The sequence below is a fragment of the Heteronotia binoei genome, chromosome 4, assembly GCF_032191835.1.
Source record: "Heteronotia binoei isolate CCM8104 ecotype False Entrance Well chromosome 4, APGP_CSIRO_Hbin_v1, whole genome shotgun sequence".
In the NCBI taxonomy this organism is placed as follows: Eukaryota; Metazoa; Chordata; class Lepidosauria; order Squamata; family Gekkonidae; genus Heteronotia; species Heteronotia binoei.
Window position 1 is genome coordinate 147,511,420 of NC_083226.1, and position 23,558 is coordinate 147,534,977.

At 47.8% G+C, this 23,558-nt stretch overlaps 1 protein-coding gene across 2 annotated transcripts in view; it reads left to right on the plus strand.

Moving 5' to 3' along the window:
* Positions 1 to 202: 202 nt before the first annotated feature.
* The window catches only part of PLPP1 (phospholipid phosphatase 1), a 114,303-nt gene continuing 90,947 nt past the window's right edge, over positions 203 to 23,558 (plus strand). For both annotated transcript variants that reach the window (XM_060235980.1, XM_060235982.1), the window contains exon 1: positions 203 to 613. In XM_060235980.1, the coding sequence (XP_060091963.1) occupies positions 556 to 613 (58 nt within the window). In that variant the 5' untranslated portion in view covers positions 203 to 555. The remainder of the gene's footprint in view (positions 614 to 23,558) is intronic.

Genomic DNA, 23,558 nt, shown 5'->3' on the forward strand with positions numbered 1-23,558 from the left:
GACTAGAGTTGGCAAGCTGGTTAATATATACATAATCGGGTGAGGGACGCGCAACCCGATTGTTCGGCGATTCTCCCAATCAGAGGCCAGCCCCCTCGGGCGTTCTTGGGACGCCGAGGCAGGCGAGGAGAGACGCGATTGGCTGCTGTGATGGAGTGGGCGGGGCGAATTGTATGATAAGCGTGCCTGACAAAAGCGAATCGACGCCCGGGACCGGCGGAATTTTGGAAGGTCGAGAGCGACGCACGAGCGCGCGCGCGCGCGCACGCACGCACGAGCCGGGTGTTGGGAGGAGCCGAAGCCATCCCCCTGTGGCCCCTCCCCCTCCTTAAAGAACCAACCCGTCGTCCTCGCGAGCCTCATTAGTGGCGGCGCCTCGAATGCCTGGTGGCGCTGTTGGATAGCGAGCGCGGCTCGGTCTTCCCCAGCTCCTCCCTCAACCGGCCCTGCGCCTGGATGCGGCCGGGCTCGCCGCCTTCCTTCGCTTCGCCCTCACGCCGCAGCCGCCGCTGCTAGCCTAGCCGGAGTCTCCGGGAGGAGCCGGGCGGCGCTACGATGTTTGACAAGACGCGGCTCCCCTATGTGGTGCTGGATGTGATCTGTGTGATGTTGGGTATGTCTCGGCCCCCTTCTGAGGGGGAAGGCGACGGTGTGTGTGTATGGGGGTGGGGGGGGGGTGAGGGCTCGAGGGGCAGCTCTGCCGCGGATGCTTCCTTCGCTGCGCTGCTTTGCTTTGCTTTGCTTTGCTCCCGCTTTCCCCATTGGCAGTGCGGGCTGCTGCGGAAACTTTGCCCAAACCTGATGATTCAGGGAGTACAGTCACCGCATACGTGTGTGTGTGTGTGTACATCATGTGTGACACTGCGTTGTGGTGCCTAATTTGTATTGCTATTAAAGGTATGTATGTGTGCATGCATAGATCACGCTTCGTATCGTGTACACCCATATACGTGCTCATGTCTTACACCAGTGTTATCTATGGCTACGTATCGCTGAACGCAGTCCTATTGCAGTGTTACTGCATGTTGTTGTGCTGTCTGATTAAATTGCGTTCTATATTTTGAAACCCATCTAGGGTTTCAGGCTATAAATGAAACAAGTAAATAAAACACGAGCACAGATAATTCTTTTATAGCTAAGATTTGGGCACAGTGTGAGCATACATGTACATCCCTTTAATATACCTGTACAGGTTATGCACTGTATATGCACATCTTTACTGTATATACCCATCTTTAATACAGAGCTATATCTGTTTAAAATGTTCAAAATATACTCTGCATATGTAAAGTCACACACATATATATCTTGTATGCACATTCATACACACAACCGTTTGTGGCAAATTCTGAAGGGATAGCTCTATTAGTCTGCTGCTGTAAAGATGAACAGGAGGTTTGTGGCACCTTACGTGGTGTGTGTTGCAGCTTAGCCTCTGTGGCCTCTTGATCAGCTAATCTTTGATTTCTACCATCACCATGGCTTTGGGGAGGGGCTAAAAAGATTTCCTTTTCTTTACTGCTCTCCCCAATTTTGATTTTGTTTGTTCTGCCTATTCTGCTTTCTATCACTTCTGGCTGTGTTTTTCTTTCTGGACAACTCACCATCTGTGAGCTCACCTATTGGAGATAGTTTCCCCTTCTCAGTCTCACGTGGAGAAACTTGGTCACTGTGATTCTTCTATTTTGTACCACAACAGTGTGGAGCTAAGGAATGTAGGCATTGACTTGCAGTTACATCCATTTCCGTGGGAATGTGTTGGAAGGATTTATTGTCATGACACCAAAAGGGAAAGTGTTGTTTCAGTGAGAGAATCATGTGTTAAGACTAGGAAAGATCAGATGGCCAGGTTGAATGTTGGTGTCCCAAAGTTCAGTTCCTAAGTCGATTCCATCAGTGACTGAAACTCCGCCCCCAGACTTTCTGTCTGTTGCTTGGATTTGTTGTATGTTCAGGCAATTGAAAAATTGTGTCTCTAATTTGATTGCAGGGCTTGCCAAGTTTTATTATCTGAATGTTATCTTTCTTTCTGTTTTGCTTCATATAAAGGCTAAGTGGAAAACAGTATATCCATGAAATATTGGTTTGAAGAAGGATTCGGTTTGCTTGTCCATAGCTTTCTCACAGCCTTTGGAAAACCTTACTTTAATGCGGCATCTGGCTTTGGGGGTGGCTTTCTTTAGTTAAAATCTGGCATAATGTTGGACTTTGGGGGTGTCACTTCTCCATACTTAAATGTTTCCAACTGTTAATCTGATGGTGGTGGCTTGTAGAAAGTGATACAATATCCTGTGATATGGACATCTGTCAGTTATAGGAATTAATAGAGATCTGAACGTGTTCTTTTTTTAAAAAACTACAATCTGCTACATGCTTACCATTTAATTATTGGGAATGAAATCTGATAGTACTCTTGATGGTTGCTGGCAGTTAATAACTGAGCATGGTAAATTCGAAAATGTCTGCAGGTGTAGGATTTTGGAATCCACGATTTCCTTCAAAATAGAAAATCATAGCAGGAAGCAAAGAGAGGGTGGAGAAGCTTTTTTTCTGCTGTGATAATTTTCTGTCTCTATGGAGTTTTTTTTATTTGAAGAAACTCTCTAAAGCTGGAGTCTATTGCACGCAATCCAAAGTGGCGTATTCCATTCTGTCATTCCAAGGTCCTGCTGCTTCATTCTCTGGCATGTGTCAACCAGGCCTTAGGGGCCTGCTCTGAGATAATTTCCTGTTCAAAGATAACATAAGATCCTAACTGCAGTCCTAAGCAGAGTTATTCCATACACTGAAATCATTGCTTATAGTCTGGAGTAACTGCATAGAATTACACTGTAAGCCTTTTTTAGCTATTTGCCTTACCTCATGCCTCCTCTGATTTTGGCAGATAGAAAATTGAGAGGAAGTAGGGTAATATCACTATAATGTTTCTCTTGCATGGTTGATAGTGTGTGGGAAAATGCTACCTTGAATGAAAAACCTATTTCTTTATGGTTTCTGTCTTGGGAAGAAAAATTAAGCAGTGAGAATCCTATTTTCAGGTCACTGTTATACTACATGAGCTGCAAGAATATGTTAGTGGTCAAGACTGAGGTATTAATTGACAAGTCTCATGTTAAAATCTTGTCTTTATCTTAACTTCATTAGGTGGCTTTGGGCAGGCATTGTCTCCCAGCAACAGACTCCGGTTGGTAACCTGGGGTTAATAATATGGAAACTTACAGGATTGTTGTATAGCACAGTAGAAGCGAAGCACAGAGAATGCATGCACATGAAAGCTTATACCCAGAATTAAACTTTATTTGTCTTGAAGGTGCCACTGGACTCTAACTTTGTTTTATTGCTTCAGACCAACATGGCTATTCACCTGAGTCTACTCTAAATACTTTACAACTTCTTATGCATTATTACTGTTATTATGCTTTTTCTTAGAAGAGTTGTCAGAAGTGGCTTGGTAACAGGTATATGTATAAGAGAGACTTATGTTCAGTTCAGTTTATTATTACAGTCATTGACCAGAAAATTTCGGTCATTTAGAAGAACCTTAAAAGTATTTTATAAAAGTCCCACAAAGAATCTTCATGTTAAATTTTATGACAGTAAGAAAGAATAAAAATATTACGATTTAATGCTTTAACCCATTTAAAAAGTCACTTTATATTTATTCAAAGGTTTACAGTTTGGCCTATTTGTCTCACTTTTTGAATTCCTTATAAACCTGGGAACAGAACTTAGCCACCTGTCTTGTTGTCTGGTGGTTCCCATCTGACAGAAGATAATCTAATTTAAGTTTATTTGATCTGCCAGGAAACCTTTCCAGCAGTGGGCTGATAATTTCCCTTCGGCTCACTGTATGAAGAGAACAATTAAAGTATATATGCTCCAGAGAATCTATTTCAGGCTGGGAACAGGGACAGAGCCTAAGTGCATAAGGAGTCCCTTTATACCTCCCCTCTACTACAGCAGATGGCAGGGACATAGTCCTAGCTAAAGTAAAGGCCCTTCTAGTGTTGTGATATTCAAGGAAATACAGGGGAACTGAGAATATCTGCTTGTCTTTCTATATCACTCTCTGCTTAATAAAAGAGGCTTGTGAGGTAGGAAGTTTAATGGAAGCACGTGTAAAAAATTGTCAAGGATTTTTAACATATCAGCATTTAACTGAAATTTAACTGAAGGAGGCTTCAAGGATATTTCTTTCCTGGCATGGTGCTATTCAGTGTTCTGTTTAGGGATTTGGATGGTACATTCCTATTGAATAGATTCAGATACTGTGACAAAGGTATGGTGTCTGATGTACTTCTCTGCTACAGGTAATGAAAAAGCCAGTTTGTGGCCAGAGGAAATTGAGAAAGACCATGCTAGCTAGCAGCATCTATTAAGAACTGGATGGGTTTGTATGTTCTCTGCTACAGGTAGTTTAAGCCTGGGCATACTTTAAGATGCAAGTCAAAGGGCAGCAGCCTCAGAACCGAGAGCTAGGAAGAAGATCTCTGAGCACAGAGTCAAAGGAAGACCTATTCTGTACCTAGGCTTCTTCCCTCTCTCCTCCCTTTAGTTTTTAGAACGGTAAACTGCTTTGGGTTCTCCCCTTCAAAAGTAGAATATAAATAATGAAATCAAGTAAATAAGCATGAGGAAAGGCATATATCCAAAGCATTTATAAAAGAGAGATCAAGAAACAGCTTTCAGAACACAAGAGACAAGATTACTGCATATTGCTAACCATCGCTTTAAATATTTTATCAACCAGTCGTTCAGGTTTTAATAGGCACTGTAGTCAGATCGCATTATTAAAAGTGTACTGCTTCTCTCTCAAGCTAAAGTTTTGGTCTCATTCCTAAAACAACTGAGTTGTCATAAACGCCATACAGTCACAAATAGATTCTGAAGTACAGATCTAATGTCCGACCTGTTCTTAAATTTGTTATCTTTGAATGTAAAATACACAATGAAATTATTTCATTGCAAGGTAGTTTCAGAGGGTAGCCATGTTAGTTTGCGCTAGAATAGTTAGATTTTGAGTCCAGCACCTTAAGTTTCAGGAGAGTCAAAACTTTGACTCTTAAAAGTGTACACCCTGAAACTCTTGTAGGGCTCTTATTCAGATCTGACCAGTTTTTCTCATGTTGAACTCAGAGTTGTAAGAGGGAGCTCTACAGATGATTGGGCTAACATGGTACTAGAGCAGGGTGGCCAAACTGTGACTTGGGAGCCACATGTGGCTCTTTCACACATATTGTGTGGCTCTGTAACCCCCCACTGCCGCATTGGCTGGCTTGGCAAAGACAGCGACTTGGAGAATGCTTTTAAAGTTGCTTTCTTTCAACCTCCCTCTCCCCGATCTATTTGCTTTCCTTCCTCCCTCGCTCCCTTCCTTGCGACTCTCAGATATCTGACATTCATATCTTGCAACTCTCAAACATCAGACGTTTATTCTATGTGGCTCTTACATTAGGTAAGTTTGGCCACCCCTGTACTAGAGCATAATTTCCTTCACAGGACTTCCTGCAGGAAGTAGAGGGCTAGACACTTCAACCAAGACTTATATGGAACAGTTTTCCTGAGCTTGCTTGTTTTCTGTAGCATAGTTTTGTACTTTTGTGTAGTTGAATAATGAAATGTTCATTCTCTGCTAACTGCTCTCTTTCCTCCTCCCCTCCCCTTTCGTGGGCATGCTGTGCAGAAACTGGGCTGTAAACTGTGGATTAGATAGACTTTTGTGTTTGAAAGAACATTTCTCCCCTCTAGAAATTTGGCATCATCCTGAACACCATATGCTGTGGAGTGTCTAGATCAGTGGAAACTTTTTATGCTTGTTTTCCATATGCTAGGCTGCAGCACAAACTGGTTTGCCCATGCCGAAGATCTGCCTTGTGAATGATTACTCTGCCTGCAGGCCAAGTTTCCTATATTTTGGTTGTTGCTGATGGAACACTTCAATGGGTTGGGCATATGTTATTATTTAATATTAATTTTTTTATTTTTGAGATATCTATCCTGGCCTCCTCCTGTGAGCGTGCTCAGAGTAGCTACACAACAGATAGATAAAACAGTTTAAAATAATACACAATGTGTGTGTCCATGTATATATTCAGATCTATAAACCCAATGGTATAAAACATGATGGCAAGCTAAAAAAACAAAACTCCCTGGTGTAAGCTACAAATATGCCTAAGGGCTGGTAGATCAGGAGGTGGGCAACGCACCTGCCATTGGGACACTTAATAGAGTGCATGATGTAAAGCAGACTAAGGAGGATTTGGGGCAGGACAGGCTGATGTAATTTGACACCTGTGGCCTCAACTGAAAGCCTGGCAGAACAACTCTGTCTTACAGGCCCTGTGAAACTCTATTAAGTCCTGTAGGGCCCTGATCTCACTAGGAAGAGCATTCCACTAGGCCAGAACCACAGCTGAAAAGGCTCTGGCCCAGGTTGAGGCTAAACAGATGCTATTTGGGCCAGGGATTGTCAGAAAGTGTTCAGCTGAGGGTAAAGCTCTTCAGGGGACATATTGGGACAGATGGGCCTGCAGATACATTGGCCCCAGACTGCATAGGGCTAATAGGTTAATACCATAACCTTGAACTTGACCTGATACTCAATTGGAAGCCAGTGCAGCTGGCGAAGCACTAGCTGGATATGCACTCACAAGGGTGTCCCAGTCAATGGATGCATCACTGCATTTTGAACCAGTGGAAGTTTCAGGTCAAATTCAAGGGCAGTCCCTCATAGAGCGAGGTATAGTAGTCCAACCTAGAGGGAACGATTGCATGGATCACTGTGGCTAGATCATGGGAGGAGACATAGGGGACCAGATGCCAGGTCAGCTGGACTTCCGGGGTTGGAAAATGCCGAGCTGAACTGCTCAGAAGGGGAGCAGGCTGGAACTTCTGTTCAGGGTAGTGGAAGGCAATCTAATGCCTACTGCCTACTTTCCTCAGTCAGAGATTAGTCCAAGATATGCACAGGAAACTTTGAGGAGATTTACTTTGACTAAAAGGGAGTCCCGGGGGGGGGGGGCTCCTTTGAGGCTTTGAAGGGTCTCTGGAGACGAGTTGCATTTTCATCATCTGCAGAAGTTTCAAGAGTCATTTATTTGACTTAAGCTCGACAGGATCCTAATCTTCTTTGATACTACTAAACATCTAAAGCTATACAAGACCAGTGTTGATCTGGATAACTACAGAAAAGATCGCTATCTTTCATTCCGGGACTAATTAAAGTTAAACAAAATAAAATCAGAAGGTGGGAAATTGAAATCCAGAAAGCTTGGAAGAAGAAGGGGAGAAGGGGTGAAATTTGGACTTTGTAAACTTAAAGAACAGTGTTAAAAATTGGAAAGGAATTTATTGTTTGGTCTACTTGTGGTTTTTGAGAAAAAGCCCCATCATCATAGAACTGCAGCTCCCACAGTCAACACAGGAAATACGTCAAGCATCGTGAGATCTCTCTACCAGCGAAAACGGGATTTGGTGGCGAGTAAAGCAGGAAGTATTGGATGAAAAAGGGAAATCATTGAAGCAGCCAGCCTACTCTAGGACTAATATCATAGAAAAACATCGGCAGCCATTGCAAGGAGGCCAAAATTTAAATAAAACTTTTAAAGTGTTCAGGACATTAAAAATTGGTGGAGCCGACAGAGGTGATGATTATAAGGTAAATGCTATTGGACATTATCGTTGATAAACATTTTTGAAGCCTCTAGAGGAAAAAAGAATTTTTTTTTTAAGTGAAGCAGAAAGTTGTGACCGCCATTTTGGAGAAAATAAAAACTTTAAAAATTAGTATCTGAGCCCAGGAGGCTCTGAGGATGGCGATAGTTGAAATTTAATTTGGTGAGGTCAATTTTTTTGGTGTTATTACATGTCAGACCACAAGCAAACTCGTGCGAGGATTGCTTCACTGGAGAAAATGCAGGACCAATTGGATGCAGTGCAAGCCAGGATAATGAAAGGGATGAAGGAAATGATAACTGCTTCCAAAAAGGAAATTAGAAAAGATATTGAAGTGCTAAAAAAAGATATAGAGGATCTCAGAAATGAGACTGTGGTAACATCAAAAAAAGTGCAAGAGGTGGAAGGGAGAGTGAAAGTACATGATTCCACCTTGTTAAAAATACAAGAAAAAGTGGCAATTCATGACTGCAAATTGATGGAGACTCAGATACGTCTGAGAGGAGTACCTGAGGATGAAGAAACTGACTTGAGAGAATATATAATAAAAATAACTGCAGAATTTCTGGAGGAAGATCCTGAAGGGACTAGAAACATGTATGACTATATGTATAGAATGAATTCACTTTATGCTAAAAAACAAAAAATCTACCAAGAGATGTAGTTATAAGATATATGACAAAAGAAATGGTGGGAAAAATGATGAATAAAAATTTTGAAAAGACATTGATAGTGGGAGGCAGCAGAGTAAGAATTATGAAGGAGTTGCCAAGGCAAGTGATAAATGATAGAAGAACATATAAAAAACTGACAGAAAAATTACAGGACAATGAAATGAGGTTTAGGTGGATAATACCTGAAGGTTTGAGTTTTGAACTTCAGGGGAAAAGAATCACAATCACAAATGCACAGGACTTCCGGGGTTGAAGCTTGGTGAGCTGACCTGTTTCCCTGTGTGGAGCAGACCAGGATCTTTGTTTTTGGACAGAAAAGGCTTTATAAAGCCTACTGTCTACTTTTTCCAGTAAAGGAAATTGTCTACGGCAGGCATGTTTATTTCGAGGGGGATTCACTTTAAATTTAAATTGGGACTTTAATGGAGAAAATGGAGTTGGGGAAAAACTTTATAAGGATGATAAAAGCAATATATATTGAACAACGTGCAAGGCTATGTATAAAAACATGAAGGTTCTTTCTACCATATGTGGTGGACTTGTGAAAGGGCGAAAAAGTATTGGCAGATGATTCAACAAGAAATTTCTAGGATCTTGGGGTATGAATTTAAGAAAGTTGCAGAGACTTTTCTGTTGGGATTACAAATGGAAAAATTTCCAAAAGAAGATAGAACTATAATCTGGTACTTGGTTTCAGCTGCTAGGACATTGTATGCGCAGTTTTGGAAGCAAGAAAAAATACCAGAGAAATGGGATTGGATTGTAAAAGTTATGACATGGAGTAAAATGGACCAATTAACAAGAATTTTAAGAGACTATGATTTAGAAGTTTTCAAGATGGAATGGAAAAAGTTTAGAAGATATGTAGAAAAAGAGTGGAAAGTAAAATGACATTGGACAATTTTTGAGAATGATTAAGTATAAGGAAGAAGGATATTAATCTTTGTTTTTATTAGTTAAGGGTACCTTTAAATATTAGTATTTTAAGTAAATAACACTGGCGGGGGTCAAGTAATGGGGGGAGGGGTGGTTAGAAAGTAACATATGGGATAGATAAAAAGAAGTTATTAATGATGCAAGAAATAGATATTGTTACCATATGTTACTAAATAAAATTGTTTTAATCCAGATTCCAGGCCAGCTGGAGATGATAAAAAGTTTATCTGGAAACATTTGTGACCTGGCCATATTTTATAATCTACCTTTCAAAGTATGCTCATAGCAGCTTTATCTTGTGTATTCAGAATAGATCTAGGACAGGAATATATCAATGGGAGATTCACAAGGGCATGGTAGTATTGCTGAGCTCTTGCACAGTTCTAAACCATTTCATTGGGGTTTAACGCAGAGCACTTCCTGGTGTATTGTTGCCATCCAGCTCATGAAGAAGAATGCCTTGCTTCTTAAAGACTTGTTTTCACATCTTTTAAGTTGTTCAAGCTCATTGCCATTGACCCTAGTTCATGTGATGCTAACTATGCAAGTGACATCCCAAGTGTTTTATACAGTTGAGAAACCTCTGTTCCCCTGATGGAATAGTTTTAACTTGGGATGGAGAAACAGCTAATACATAATTCATAGAGGTGTGAGTTCTTAGGGCCAAAAATTGCACCTATGAACATGGTGCATTGCCTCACCTATCTCCTGCCAGTCTAGCTGCTACCCAGGGTCGGCACGTGGGAGTAGGCAAAGTAGGCGACTACCTAGGGCACCACCTGGCCTACAGGAGCACCGCTGGGCACCCCCTCTCCCCATGTGCATCTGGTGCTGTGTGTGCTCCTTGGAGCCTGCCTTCCCCGAGGTGAGTCCCCTCCACTGGTAGTCAGGGGCAGGGCCCTGCCTGGGGCAGCAGAACCCCCTGCTGTTACCATTGTACCAGGATGAGAGAGCAGCCACAGCAGCACATTGCTCACATCCTGAGCAAGCACACCTGTATAGAGTTCACCTCCTTTCCTTTAACATAAATTTGCTCAGGATGTGAGACCATGTGCTTTCTCATCTTGAGCATATGACCAGTCCCAGTGGCTGCATTGCCTGGGGCAGGTAAGGTTCCAGCTGCCCTCATAACCAGAGCTATGGAGTCTGGGAATGGGCTCAGGATGACAGGGCAGCAACTCCTGCACAGCTCCAAATTACACACCCTTGCATATGCTTCACAATTCGCCATGCTTCCTCCTGGCTTCACGTTTCCCCACCATTGTGTATTACTTCCATTACCAGCTCTTGCAGCTGAAGTTTGGGCTTGGTTGTTTTTGCAAGTTCTGGTTTGAAGGAAGAAGAATCAGTGACTGAGATTTGAGAAATGGTAGATGAATTCAAAAGCAACAAGGGACGTGGCTGCGAAGTTGAGTAGTCCTCAAAAGGTTCCCTTGCCCAAATTTCTGAAGGAAAAGTTAGCAGCACATACGCGTGTTCATTCTTGAATTCTTCTGTGAATCTTGGCACATAATTGAAAATTGGCAGTGTTCTTCAATAAAGAAGAAAGATGCAAAGACCTGTTCATCTGGATATTAAATAATAAATGAATGCACTTGTTGTGATGTGTAGGTCAGTTAATAAAGGGTGCTGTCCCGCCCAGCCCGGGCAGGGACTGCGCGGAGGAGACCCCCCGGCGCCTGCCAGCCGCTCCAAGCCCCCGGCATCGCCCCAAGAGCCCCCCCCACCTCTCCAAGCCCCTGTGGAGGCCCCACCCCTCACCTCGACTGACGGGGCGAAAGCAGCCACCCGAGCGACGCCTCCCAGACGGCGAGCCCGGCTTCGAGTCCGTGAGGTCTGGCCGGGGCAAGACGCCGGAGGGCAAGAGGGAGAGCCATTCAGCTCGTCGCAGCACGAGACGCTCCCTTGCAGCACGCCGCTGAGGGCTGGGACGCCCGAGGCACGCCCAGTCAGCCCGGCCCCGACGCACCTCTCCTGGGCGTCTGGGGCTTTGAAGGGGGGAGGAGCCAGAGAGGGGCAGGTCCTGGGAGGGGGGAGGATGGGTCGGGAAGCATAAAAGGAGGGAGGGAGGAGGTCGCTGAAGGGAGCTGGCTGATGCGCAAAGAGGCTGCCTCGCGCGAGAGAGGGACAGGAGCCATAGCACAGCCAGGAGGGAACGGGGGCCTGCGGTGAAGTAACCCAGTGCCCACCCCCCTGTTTCTGAGACCTCCGGGGAACGCCCCAGAGTGCCCGGGTGGGGCAACGGCGACGCCGGGGGACCGGGAGGGGCACCAAAGACCTGACAACGTGGTGGAGGAGGCGGGCACTCTCCCGAGCCTAGGACGACCACGCCCCCATATTCCGGCCCCGCCCGGGTGGCACTCAAGCCGAGTGGCGACCCCAACCATTGAGCCGGAGTCCAGCGAGTCGTCGACGGACGAGTCAAGTGAGGACTCCGTGATACACGTGGGGCGGACCGCCGCCATGGACACTAACCCCGCCCCCGTGGATTTGGCCCAGTTTGGGCAGTGGCTCGCAGACCACCAGGCGCAGCTCCTACGGGAGGTCACCCAGCAGCAGACGGCGGCCCAAGCCACCCTCGTGCGGGATCTTCACCAGGCGCTCCTCGCCCGCCCGGAGCCGGCGGGGCCAACACCATTCGGCGCCGGGAGGAGCCCCTGGCCCCCTCTAACGAAGCTGGGGGCGGAGGACGATGTCGAGGCATACCTGGAAGCGTTTGAGCGAGTGGCTGAGGCCGCTCATTGGCCCAGAGAGCAGTGGGCCTTTATTTTGGGACCCTACCTGACCGGGGAGGCCCAAGCTGCCATGAAGGCCCTGGAGCGGGCTCAGGCGGCGGACTATACAGCGCTCAAGGCCGCCATCCTGGACCGCCTGGAGATCACGCCTGAGGCCCACCGCCAGAAGCTGCGTTCCTGGCTGCCTACGGGGGAGACGCGACCACGCTCAGCAATAGCGACCCTCAAGGATGCCGCCACCCGGTGGCTCAACCCCACCACCAGCGACGGGCGGCGCATCGTGGAGCTGGTGGTAGTGGAGCAGCTGCTGCAGGTGCTGCCGCCGCGTACCCGCCATTGGGTGGCCTGCTGGAAGCCAACCCGTCTCAGCGAGGTCCAGGAGCTGTGGGAGAACTTTCAGGCCGCCGACCACCGCGGCCTGCCCTTCCACGCAGAGGGCGGCAAGCCAGGGAAGGGCTTGCCCCCACCCGGCGGACGGGCCGCCCCAGGAGCGACACCCGGGAGGGCGCCCGGGGCCGGAGACCGGGGGGGCCGGGCGCGGACGCCGCCGGCCCGTGCCACGCCGGGGTGGTGGAGGCCCGGAGCACGCCCGGCGCTACCCGGACTTGGTCTACGCCCCGGAGGCCGCGAGGGGGAGAAGGAGGGGCACCCGCCGCCGGAGGCCCGCCGTCCAGCAGGAGACATAGGGCCCTGCTTCACCTGTGGCCAGTGGGGCCATCTCAAACGCGAGTGCCCCCTGATGGAGTGCGACGTGAGCTGGGAAGAGTCCTGGCAGACGGCTGAGGCGGGGGCTCGCCCCCCCCCCCCTGGACGATCCCGGTGTCCCTGGGAGGGCGGCAACTGCAGGCCATGGTCGACAACGGCAGCTCGCTGTCTATGATACGAGCCCACTTGGTGCCCGCCCCGCTGCCTGTCATCCGCACCGCCGCCATCCGGTGCGTCCATGGGCACATCGAAAGAAGCCCGGTGGTGTCCATCCCACTGAAATACTTCGGCCGCTACTGGAGCGTGCCGGTCGCCAAAGTAAGCAGCCTGCCCTACCCAATACTGCTCGGGCGGGACGCTCCGCGTTTTGGCGACGTAGTGGAAGCAGCCAACCCCGGCCGACCAGGCCAGCCTGCCGGGGCCGGTTATGATGACGCCGCCCCCGCTGGGGAGACAGAGGACAGCGACCCCGGGGAGGGCCCGTCCAACGCAGAACGTCCCGTGGCGGGTGGCCGAGAGGCGTGGCCGGCGGACCCGCAGTTCGTGGAGGCTCAGGCCGAAGACGAAGAATTGGAGGCGCTGCGGCGGCACGAAGCAGTCCGAGACGGGGTGGTTGTAGACGAGCGCCGGAGCCGGCGCCTCCCTCGAATCATCCGGGAAGAGGGCGTGTGGTTCAGAGAGGTAAAAGGGCGGCTGGGCCCCGGGAAGCAGCTGTTGGTCCCTCACAGGTACCGGCCCGAGGTCCTGAAGGGCGCCCACGACCACCAATGGGCGGGCCACCAGGGGGTGAAGAGTACTCTGACCCGGGTGCTAGCCAACTTCTTCTGGCCTTCCGTAGCCCGGGAGGTCCAGGCCTACTGTCGCTCCTGCGGTATCTGCCAACGCCTCGCGTCTAGGGCCGAGCCGCAAGCCCCCCTAGCCCCCTTGCCCATAGTGGGGGTCCCGTTCGAACGAGTGGCTATGGACTTTGTCGGGCCCCTACCCCGCACCCCTCGTGGGGCCCGCTACATCCTGGTCCTCATGGACTACGCCACCCGGTACCCGGAGGCTATCCCCCTGCCCACCATGAAGAGCGCGGGCGTGGCCAGGGCCTTGATGCACTATTTCGCACATGTGGGGTTGCCCCGGGAGATACTCACAGACCGAGGCACACCCTTCACGACGAGCCTCATGCGGCAGGTGTGCCAGGCGCTGCACATCAAGCAGCTCTTCACCTCCGTCCACCACCCCCAGACTGACGGGCTGGTGGAGCGGATGAACCAGACCCTGAAGGCCATGCTGAGGAAGACAGCATATGACCACCCCACTGCCTGGGACCTCTATGTGGACCCGCTGGTCTTTGCCATCCGAGAGACGCCCCAGGCATCCCTGGGGTATTCCCCGTTCGAGCTGCTGTACGGGCGGCAACCCCGGGGCATCCTGGGCCTGCTCGGAGAGCAGTGGGTGCAAGGCAGAGCAGTGCCGGAAGAGGCCCCGGAGGAGTACGTCAGGCAGCTGCAGGGACGCCTAGAAGATGTGCGGCGGGAGGCCCGGGAGAACCTCGCACAGGCCCAGGAGGTCCAGAAGAGGCGTTATGACAAGGGCGCTAGGGCCCGCGGGTTCCAGGCGGGAGACGATGTCCTGGTCCACAGGGGAGCGATGGGCCAGAGCCAGGGGGACCCGTGGCGGGGACCCTTCCAAATCACCCGAGTCCTGGGTCCCCTGACGTACGAGGTCCAGTGCGGGCCTCGGGCTCGCCAAAGGAAGACCCTCCATGTGAACAGCCTAAAGGCCTGGGTGCGGCGGGAGGCGCGGCCGGACTAGGGGCTCGTGGCCGACGATCCGGGCGAGCTCCCGGACGGAACCCTGCCCTGGACGACCGCGGGGGGCGCCGGGGGAGGCCCGGTGTTGGACGCCGCTCTCACCCCCAGCCAGCGACAGGAGCTGCAGAAGGTCCTGGCCGAGTGCCCGACGGTATTCTCCGACCAGCCGGGCCTGACCACCCTGGTCAAGCACCGGGTAGTAACCCCTGCAGGCCAGGTGGCACGCGCCCGGTGGAGGCCCGTCCCACAGAAGCGCTGGGACGTGATCGCCCGGGAGGTGAGGGAGATGCTGCGCCTCGACGTCATCGAACCATCACAGAGTGAGTGGCGCAGCCCGGTGGTCCTGGTGCCAAAGCCCGACGGCAGCATGCGCTTCTGTGTGGACTATCGGGAAGTGAACAAACTGGCCAAATTCGATGCCTACCCGATGCCGCGGGCCGATATCCTAATCGACCAGCTGGGGGAGGCCCGGTACCTTTCCGCCCTGGACCTCACCAAGGGCTATTGGCAGGTGCCCATGCACCCGGCCGACAGAGAAAAGACCGCTTTCGCCACCCCACAAGGCTTGTTCCAATTCAAGCGCATGCCCTTTGGCTTGAATGGGGCTGCGGCCACATTCCAGCGGCTGGTGGACAAGGCCCTAGCCCAATGCGAGGGTTTCGCTCGGGCTTATATCGACGACATCGTGGTGTGCAGTCCCACCTGGGAGGCCCACCTGCTCCACCTCCGCCAGGTACTCCACGCCCTGCAGGCCGCCGGGCTCCACGCTAACCCGCGGAAAAGCCGCCTCGGCTTCCAGGAGCTAAAATATCTAGGGTTCCTGGTAGGGAAAGGCCAACTCCGACCCCTGCCAGAGAAGGTCGTCACCCTGGAGCAGCAGCCCCGCCCGCGCACCAAGAAGCAGCTACGGCGCTTCTTGGGATTCGCGGGCTATTACAGCAAATTTATCCCCAACTTTGCGGCAGTGGCCACCCCGTTGACGGACTGCCTGCGGAAGGCGTGCCCGAACGTCCTCCAGTGGGGGCCAGCCCAAGACGCAGCGTTTGAGGCACTGCGTACGAGCCTCTCCCTAGACCCCGTGCTGAGAAACCCGGACTTCTCCCAGCCCTTTGTGTTGCACACAGATGCTTCGGGGACCGGTATCGGGGCAGCCCTGCTCCAGGGGGGCCCTGGGGACGAACGCCCGGTCCTATTCATCAGCCGCAAGCTCCTGCCCGCCGAGCGGGCGTACTCCACCATAGAAAAGGAGGCCCTGGCGGTCAAGTGGGCCGTCGGGGCATTGAAATTCTACCTCACCAACAACCCTTTCCGGTTGGTGGTGGACCACGCCCCCCTGCTGTGGATGTCGAGGATGAAGGACTCCAATGACCGAGTCCTTCGCTGGTATATGTCTCTTCTCCCCTTTTCTTTCACAGTGCACCATCAAGCCGGGGCCGACCACCGCGTGGCCGACTACCTCTCCCGGGTCTTCGAGGAGGAAGCGGAGAAGCAAGGGACACGGGGGGGGGGGTGTCCCGCCCAGCCCGGGCAGGGACTGCGCGGAGGAGACCCCCCGGCGCCTGCCAGCCGCTCCAAGCCCCCGGCATCGCCCCAAGAGCCCCCCCCACCTCTCCAAGCCCCTGTGGAGGCCCCACCCCTCACCTCGACTGACGGGGCGAAAGCAGCCACCCGAGCGACGCCTCCCAGACGGCGAGCCCGGCTTCGAGTCCGTGAGGTCTGGCCGGGGCAAGACGCCGGAGAGCAAGAGGGAGAGCCATTCAGCTCGTCGCAGCACGAGACGCTCCCTTGCAGCACGCCGCTGAGGGCTGGGACGCCCGAGGCACGCCCAGTCAGCCCGGCCCCGACGCACCTCTCCTGGGCGTCTGGGGCTTTGAAGGGGGGAGGAGCCAGAGAGGGGCAGGTCCTGGGAGGGGGGAGGATGGGTCGGGAAGCATAAAAGGAGGGAGGGAGGAGGTCGCTGAAGGGAGCTGGCTGATGCGCAAAGAGGCTGCCTCGCGCGAGAGAGGGACAGGAGCCATAGCACAGCCAGGAGGGAACGGGGGCCTGCGGTGAAGTAACCCAGTGCCCACCCCCCTGTTTCTGAGACCTCCGGGGAACGCCCCAGAGTGCCCGGGTGGGGCAACGGCGACGCCGGGGGACCGGGAGGGGCACCAAAGACCTGACAGGTGCTAAATAAATACTAATTAGTTAGATTGGTGTTGATATAAAATCATATTTGTTCTTAGTGCTGATGTAATTAATCGGTTTTAATAAAATCAGAACTTCTTCATTTTGATAATTTATGGTATGCTTGGCCTGGTCCAATTATGTGTTGTCATGTTTAGGGATCATTGTATTTATTTGCAGCTGAAGTCTGTAACTTGAGTTCCATATTCATTAAGGAAGATATGAACTGAAGGTTTCAAAAGAGACAACTCTAAAAATGTCAGGCACATATGCTTAAAATACCTGGAGAAAATCTCTCCCTTAGCTGTTGTGGTCATGGTGCTATCCTGGGAATCACTCCTGTAAAGGCACAGTAAAACAGTAGGCATGAGGATTTAAAAAGCATTTTCCTTTTTCCTGCTAAGACTCTAAATTATTACTTTCCTAATACAGCTGATGTAACTCTTCTGACACTGGATTAACATTTGACTTTAATTATGATGTTTGTTTCCAAAGCTGTGAGTAATTTAAGTTCTACTCCAGTTCAGGTTGATTGCCACTTCCTGTTGTACTGCTATAGAGTGATTAAAACAGTATCCAGACCCAAACTATGTAATGTGTAAGTGGATATATTGGTAGTCCATCAAGCCTATGTAAATGAGGAGGAGCCACTTCCAGTGAAGGAGAATTGGCAGGGGAAGGGGGCACAAAACCCTTTCTTTGCCCACAGTGTTCCCTCTCCAGATTATGAGAATTACCAGCTCATCCAGGGCCATGGGTCAAGAGTCCCTTCTCCGTGACTGAAGTCACACTCAGACTTCATACCTGGAGACAGGAACAGCAAACAAAACCCAAGCTTCAGATGTTAGAGCTGGCAGCAACATTCCTTGCACTCTGTCCACACCAAAGGTGTAGCAGTACCCCCCCCCCCCCCACACACACACATTTCCTCCCTTTTTGGCCATTTGAGTTCTCAGGCTGTTTAGTTGTGTGGGTTTCTTTTCTATAGCTTGAGGTTTGCTGTTCTGTATTACTGTTCGAAGTAATACAGAACTGAGTTTGGCCTGTTCCTTTGTCAGCTTTCAGATCCTCAGTTCTGTATTGCATTAGATGAACGCACAGACAATCCTTTGAGTCTCAAATCTCCCCATGATTGCGCATCATACAATTACAGAAGTGGTAAAATGTAGGGAATAAAAAGTATTGCTACCTTTGAACTTTTATGGTCACAACCAAATAGATTTGTCAGACTGATCTAGGAGTATAAGTTGAGGTGCTGATCAGAGTGAGTCTTTTAATGCAGTCTGTGCTGCAGGGCTTAACAGATCTCAGCTGCTGTGGCATCTAGAAATTTAATTGTGGCACCTAGTATTTCAGCAGTCATTTATTTTAAGATAGTTCCAGACGGTAGCCCATGTTGGTCTGCACTGGAACAGCTAGATTTGAGTTCAGTAGCACCTTAGAATCCAATGAGATTCAAGTCATATCTGATGAAGAGAATTTTGACTCTCAAAAACTTATAAAGGTAAAGGTAGTCCCCTGTGCAAGCACCAATCATTTCGGACTCTGAGGTGATGTTGCATCATGACGTTTTCATAGCAGACTTTTTATGGGGTGGTTTGTTATTGCCTTCCCCAGTCATCTACACTTTACCCCCAGCAAGCTGGGTACTCATTTTACCAGCCTCAGAAGGATGCAAGGGCTGAGTCACCCTTGAGCCGGCTACCTGAACCCAGCTTCCACCGGGATTGAACTCAGGTTGTGAGCAGAGCTTGGACTGCAGTACTGCAGCTTTATCACTCTGTGCCACGGAGCTCCTCCCCCTCCCTCAAATCTTGTTGGTCTCTAAGGTGCCATTTATTTGAGGTGCATCTCAGTGATTCTGAGTAAAAGTTCAAAGCTTATTTAAATGTGAGATAGAGGGTAGCTTTTACTTGTGGTGACAACCAGGTTACTCCTCATTTATTGACATGCTAGGACGCTTTTGTTACAGCTTTAAGAACAATGACAAGAAACCAAAGAGTTTAGGATTATATTTTGTGGTAGAAATAATTAGAAAGTATGGTTATTAAAATAGAAACCCTGAAGGCTGGAAAATTAGTCCAGCTCCTCAATTTTTTAAGTGGGTCATAAAGCTGAAGAAAATTTGTCAAGGTCCGCTATATGGAGTTACTGGTAAAAAATCCATTGATTTAAATGAGCTTAGACTGGAGCAGTTCTTTACAGGATGGTACTGTAAGACTTTTATGCCAGTGTAGAACATAAACTAGTCATGTGCAAGACTGCATTTTTAAAAAACATTCCAGGAGTGCTGCTGTGGCTCTGACCTCTGAATAAAGGCCAGAAATTCAATAGGTACAATATTTTCCCATCAATGAATGTCATTGCTGGATAAATCTGCAGCTGCATAAAGGATCTGTTCCTGTTAAAGATTTGCACTAGACCTTTTCCTCCAGCTTGGAATTGATTGTGTGTTCTTTGTTTGCGATAGATGGTGCTCAGGACCTCCATTGTTCCTAGGATCTAAATTGATATCTCGTCTGAATCAAATTCCAGAGACTGAAGACATGCTTCTATGAAACTAATTTCACTGAGATAAATATGGTAGGCTTTCTGGTTAAAGGGTTGGATCCAGTCTAAATTTTCCAACAGTGGACTGGAAGCTGCCCTGAGCCTGCTTGCGGGATAGGGTGGGGTATAAATTGAAAAATTAAAGTAAATTTTCCTGCCTTTCCCCTCCCGCAGCAGCCAACTGAAATATAGCTATTGGGTTGTATTGATGATGGGTGCATTATTTTTGAGATGGGGGTGATCTTTGAAGAAGCTTGTTATGACACAGAAGCTGTAAATTTTATTAAACAAAAGTCATTTAAATTCTCAAACAGGTTTATAGAATCATGTATGAGAGGCCTGAATTGCAAGCCATCTTTCCTTTGTTGACTGGATGTAATTTCTTACTGCTTGTCTGTGCCTGCAATATGGTCTTTCGGCCAAGAACAGCACTAAGAAGCATGTGCTTGGTGTGGCATGAAAGTGATCTTCCCCTCCCAGAGGCACTCACTTCCATCATAATTCTCCTTTTGAGACAACAGCAGCCATGTTCTTTGGTTTTAGTAGGTTGCAGGATAACCAGTTTAGCTTTAAGTCTGTCTGGTTTACTCTTCTGCAGCAAAAGGACAAGACAGGTTGGGTTATTTCAAGTTAAACTATCTCATGTTCACCTGTTACAACAGCATTTCTGGAAAAGACTGCATGTTTTGACTAATTTCTCTGAGAGTTTGTTGTAATTCTTTATTTTCAGCTCTGACTGACACATTAAATTTTCAGGACCTGTAACTGGGCTCCTGTTTCTGGCATGCTGTTTAGAGGCATGGTTGGGCAGTCAAGTTGCTATGTAAATACATGTGCCCTCTTATGTACAAATAATTCATGGGGGTGGAGGCTGCTAAAACTGGTTTCAGAGCAATTAATGAGTCAGTCATAGCTGAATAAGGAGTGCTTTTCAGCAGGTCATCCATATGGGAAGTACGGGTTAGCTTTGTCTTTAGTATGCTTTTGTATACCCTGAGCTACTACATTAATATGCCATCTGGCTCTTTCCCCTTGCTATCAGTTCTTGCAGTTTACTGTCTAAAAGGTCTTTGCGATTAAAACAAAGTAAACTGACAAATTGTTGACAAAAAAACTAATCCCTCCCTCCTCTTTCTTGTGCATGGAAGCCAGATGTGATTAATGTATTCTGGCAAAGCATATTGATGGGATAAACATTAAATATGTACTAGAGAATTTCACATGCTGGTTTACTAATTCTGTATGGGTTTAAAGTTAAGCCAAGTACATTTTTGGGTCCCCCCCCCTTTTTTTTTTTTTGCTTTTTAGGACCAATTTAAGCAATGGTCATCAAGCTGTATGTTGTATGATAAACAGATGCATAAGTATGACAAGTGAATTGCAGCAATATCTGTGATTTATTACATTGGCAAATTTGATTGTGTGAGTAGACTTACTTTATATACTCAGTTTCACTTTATGTACTCAGTTTCCTAGTATGTGTTCTTAAAAATACCTACAGAATAATGAAACTGGTCCAGTAATTCAGAGTTCAGTGGTGTTAAAATAATTAGGAACCTTTCTTGAATCATAGAATTTGAAGGGATCTCCAGGGTCATCTAGTCCAACCCAACTGTAATTGTAACACTTGCTGTCAGTGAGTATTTGTTTTATGAATGAGGCTAAGATGGTATGATATGACCAATGAAACTCCAGAATGTACACTGCAGCTATGCATTAATTTTAATTATACCTTTGGTGCCTCTCACCCACAAAAATTAAGTTGTTGTATCATAAACCTCATACTGTACTATCATTTTCTGCTTCTGTATTAAATGTGCTAGGTATCCTGTAACTTTTGTGTTTTAAAATTTTGCATTTGGCAGTCAACGTTCTGTGACAAGGGAACAGTAATCCATAACATTTAAATTATGCTGATGAATGAAATTGTAGAATTGATTGTACTTCTGCTAAAAATGAAGGAAGGTTAATTTATTTATTTACTTTCAATTTATATCCTGCCCATTCCAAATGGACTCAGGGTGGCTAACAATCATAATGTGGTATGCACAGCTATGAAGCAGTCCCCACACAGACCAGTAGGATCCTGCTTAATGTCTGTTCTCTTCATCCTCCCACTCTCTAGATGTGCTCTAGACCAGGGTTTCCCAACCTTTTCATGATGGTGACTCAAAAGTCCAAATTTACTTGGTGTGGTGGCCCATTCAGGGCTGGCCCAGGGTTTTTAGGCAAACTATGATCCTGGCACCCATCTAGTTAAGCATTTCATTTTCCACAGGGCTAACCAGGTATTTTCAAGAAATGAACAAACATTGCACAAAGGGCACACTTGCTGTCACGGTGAACTCCAAGCAAGTTGCATTCCGACATATAATGCCTTTGCACATGGAGGTTATATTCCGGCCTTTGACTAGCCTCTCATTCTCTGTCACTGTCTCTGGCCTCTTCTAAGATTGTCACCTAGTGACCGTCAAGACATTCAGTGAAGAAAAAATGGAAGATACTGTTTCCGGGGTCAGATCTTGGTTTCCACAATACAGAGGAGAGTAATGGAAAGGACAGGGGCAGCCATTAGGAAGGGCTGGCCCACAACTCACTTGCTGAGAAACACTGCTCTAGACCAATGTTCCCTCTAAGCTGCAGAGTCTTGTGATCAAAAATTCTACTTTGTGAGCTACTGGCATTAAAGGTGTAAGCTACTGCATAAATTAATGTGCTCTGGGGCCATCCTTCCTGAGAGACAAAAGTGTATGAGCTGGAGCCTAAAAATCTGTGCGCTAGCTCACACCAATTCAGTTTGGAGGGAACACTGCTCTAGACATTGCTGTCTACTTTGAAGAAGACTCATGAAGGATTAAAATACAGATACGTTGGTCTTTTTTAAAATGCTGATTGAAATTTTAAGGGTGCTGTATTCAGTGATCTGTATCACTACCCATATTCACATGGTCTTGACTGATCATAGAGTTGTTGAATACACACATCCCTGAAATAGCTTTTACATGAAAATATGTATATGTTTCTTTTGGAGGAGAGAAATTTTGCCCTGACAGATTAACTAAGTTTTAGCAGTTCCACAATAAATTTTAAGCCCTGCAATCAGATTGACTATGATAGCCAGTGTGGTGAAGTGGGGAGAGGAGCTCATACTCAGTGGGAATCCTTAGTCTAGTTCTTCTCTCAACCTAGCCTGCCTTGCACGGTTGTGGTAACAATAAAATGGAAGGTGGAGTCATGTACAGTGCACTGTGTCCATTTAGAAGAAGGGTACAAGAGAAACATGATGGGTTTTTAAATATACGAGATCTTTTGTTCTTGTGGAAGACTGATCTTCCCACCTTCAAAGTGTTTGACATTTGTTTTGACTGGGTCCCTAAGACATTCATTTTACAACTGGGTCTTAAATTCTGATGGAAAAGGCAACTCTTTTACCCAGTAATGCTCCCCTCCTCCTAATGGCTTCCTGTCTATTATCTCTAGGATATCCATTGTTGTTAGAACATTATTGTCTCTTATAGATAGAGAGGGGGGGGGAGAGGGAGGGGGAGAGAGAGGGAGAGAATGAATTCACCACTTAAAGCATTCTCTGCAAATATTCCAAAATGTAATGATGACACACTTTTAAAGACAGCTTGCAAGATCTGGAACTGTTTCCAGTCCTACATGCTATGGAAACATCTAGGGTGCCAAGAGAAAGAATGGTTCAGATTACATCCAGAAAGAATTGGTGTTCAGTACTTTGTTTCATTGTATTATGGATGATGTATTTTCAGAAAATATAATGTCAGCTCTGGCTGTTTATCTTTTCTCCACCTGGCCTCCTGTGTGTGTGTAATTTCAAGGTGATTCGCTCTGAATTGCATCTGTTCATATAGTGTACACATATCACCTAGTAGTGGGGAGAAGTTTTTAATAACCGGCTGAGTTCACAGGCTTTATGTGCAATGGAAAACTATTTGGTTGTTAGGGAAGGCCTTTTGCATTAGAGGAAGTGTACCTAATGCTTGTTTTCAACATAATGTTTGTCTCAGGACTGTAGCCAAGGTGTGGCCATCTAGTGTTGCCAACTGCCTGGAGAAAAGCCCTTTTTCTTTAATAGGGGCTTAATGGGATGTTATTTACCTCCAGTCACTGCTTTTAAAGAAGGGTGTATGAAGAACTGAGTGAAACTGAAGTGATGAAAGAGGGAATTCTAGGACTGCTAGGCAAACTGAAAACTAACGTTTGAAGATGATATACATGCAATAGCTCTTAAAGAACTGACATGCAAAATTGTTGATTTACTAGCAAGTGAATGTAAGCTGTCACTCCTGTGT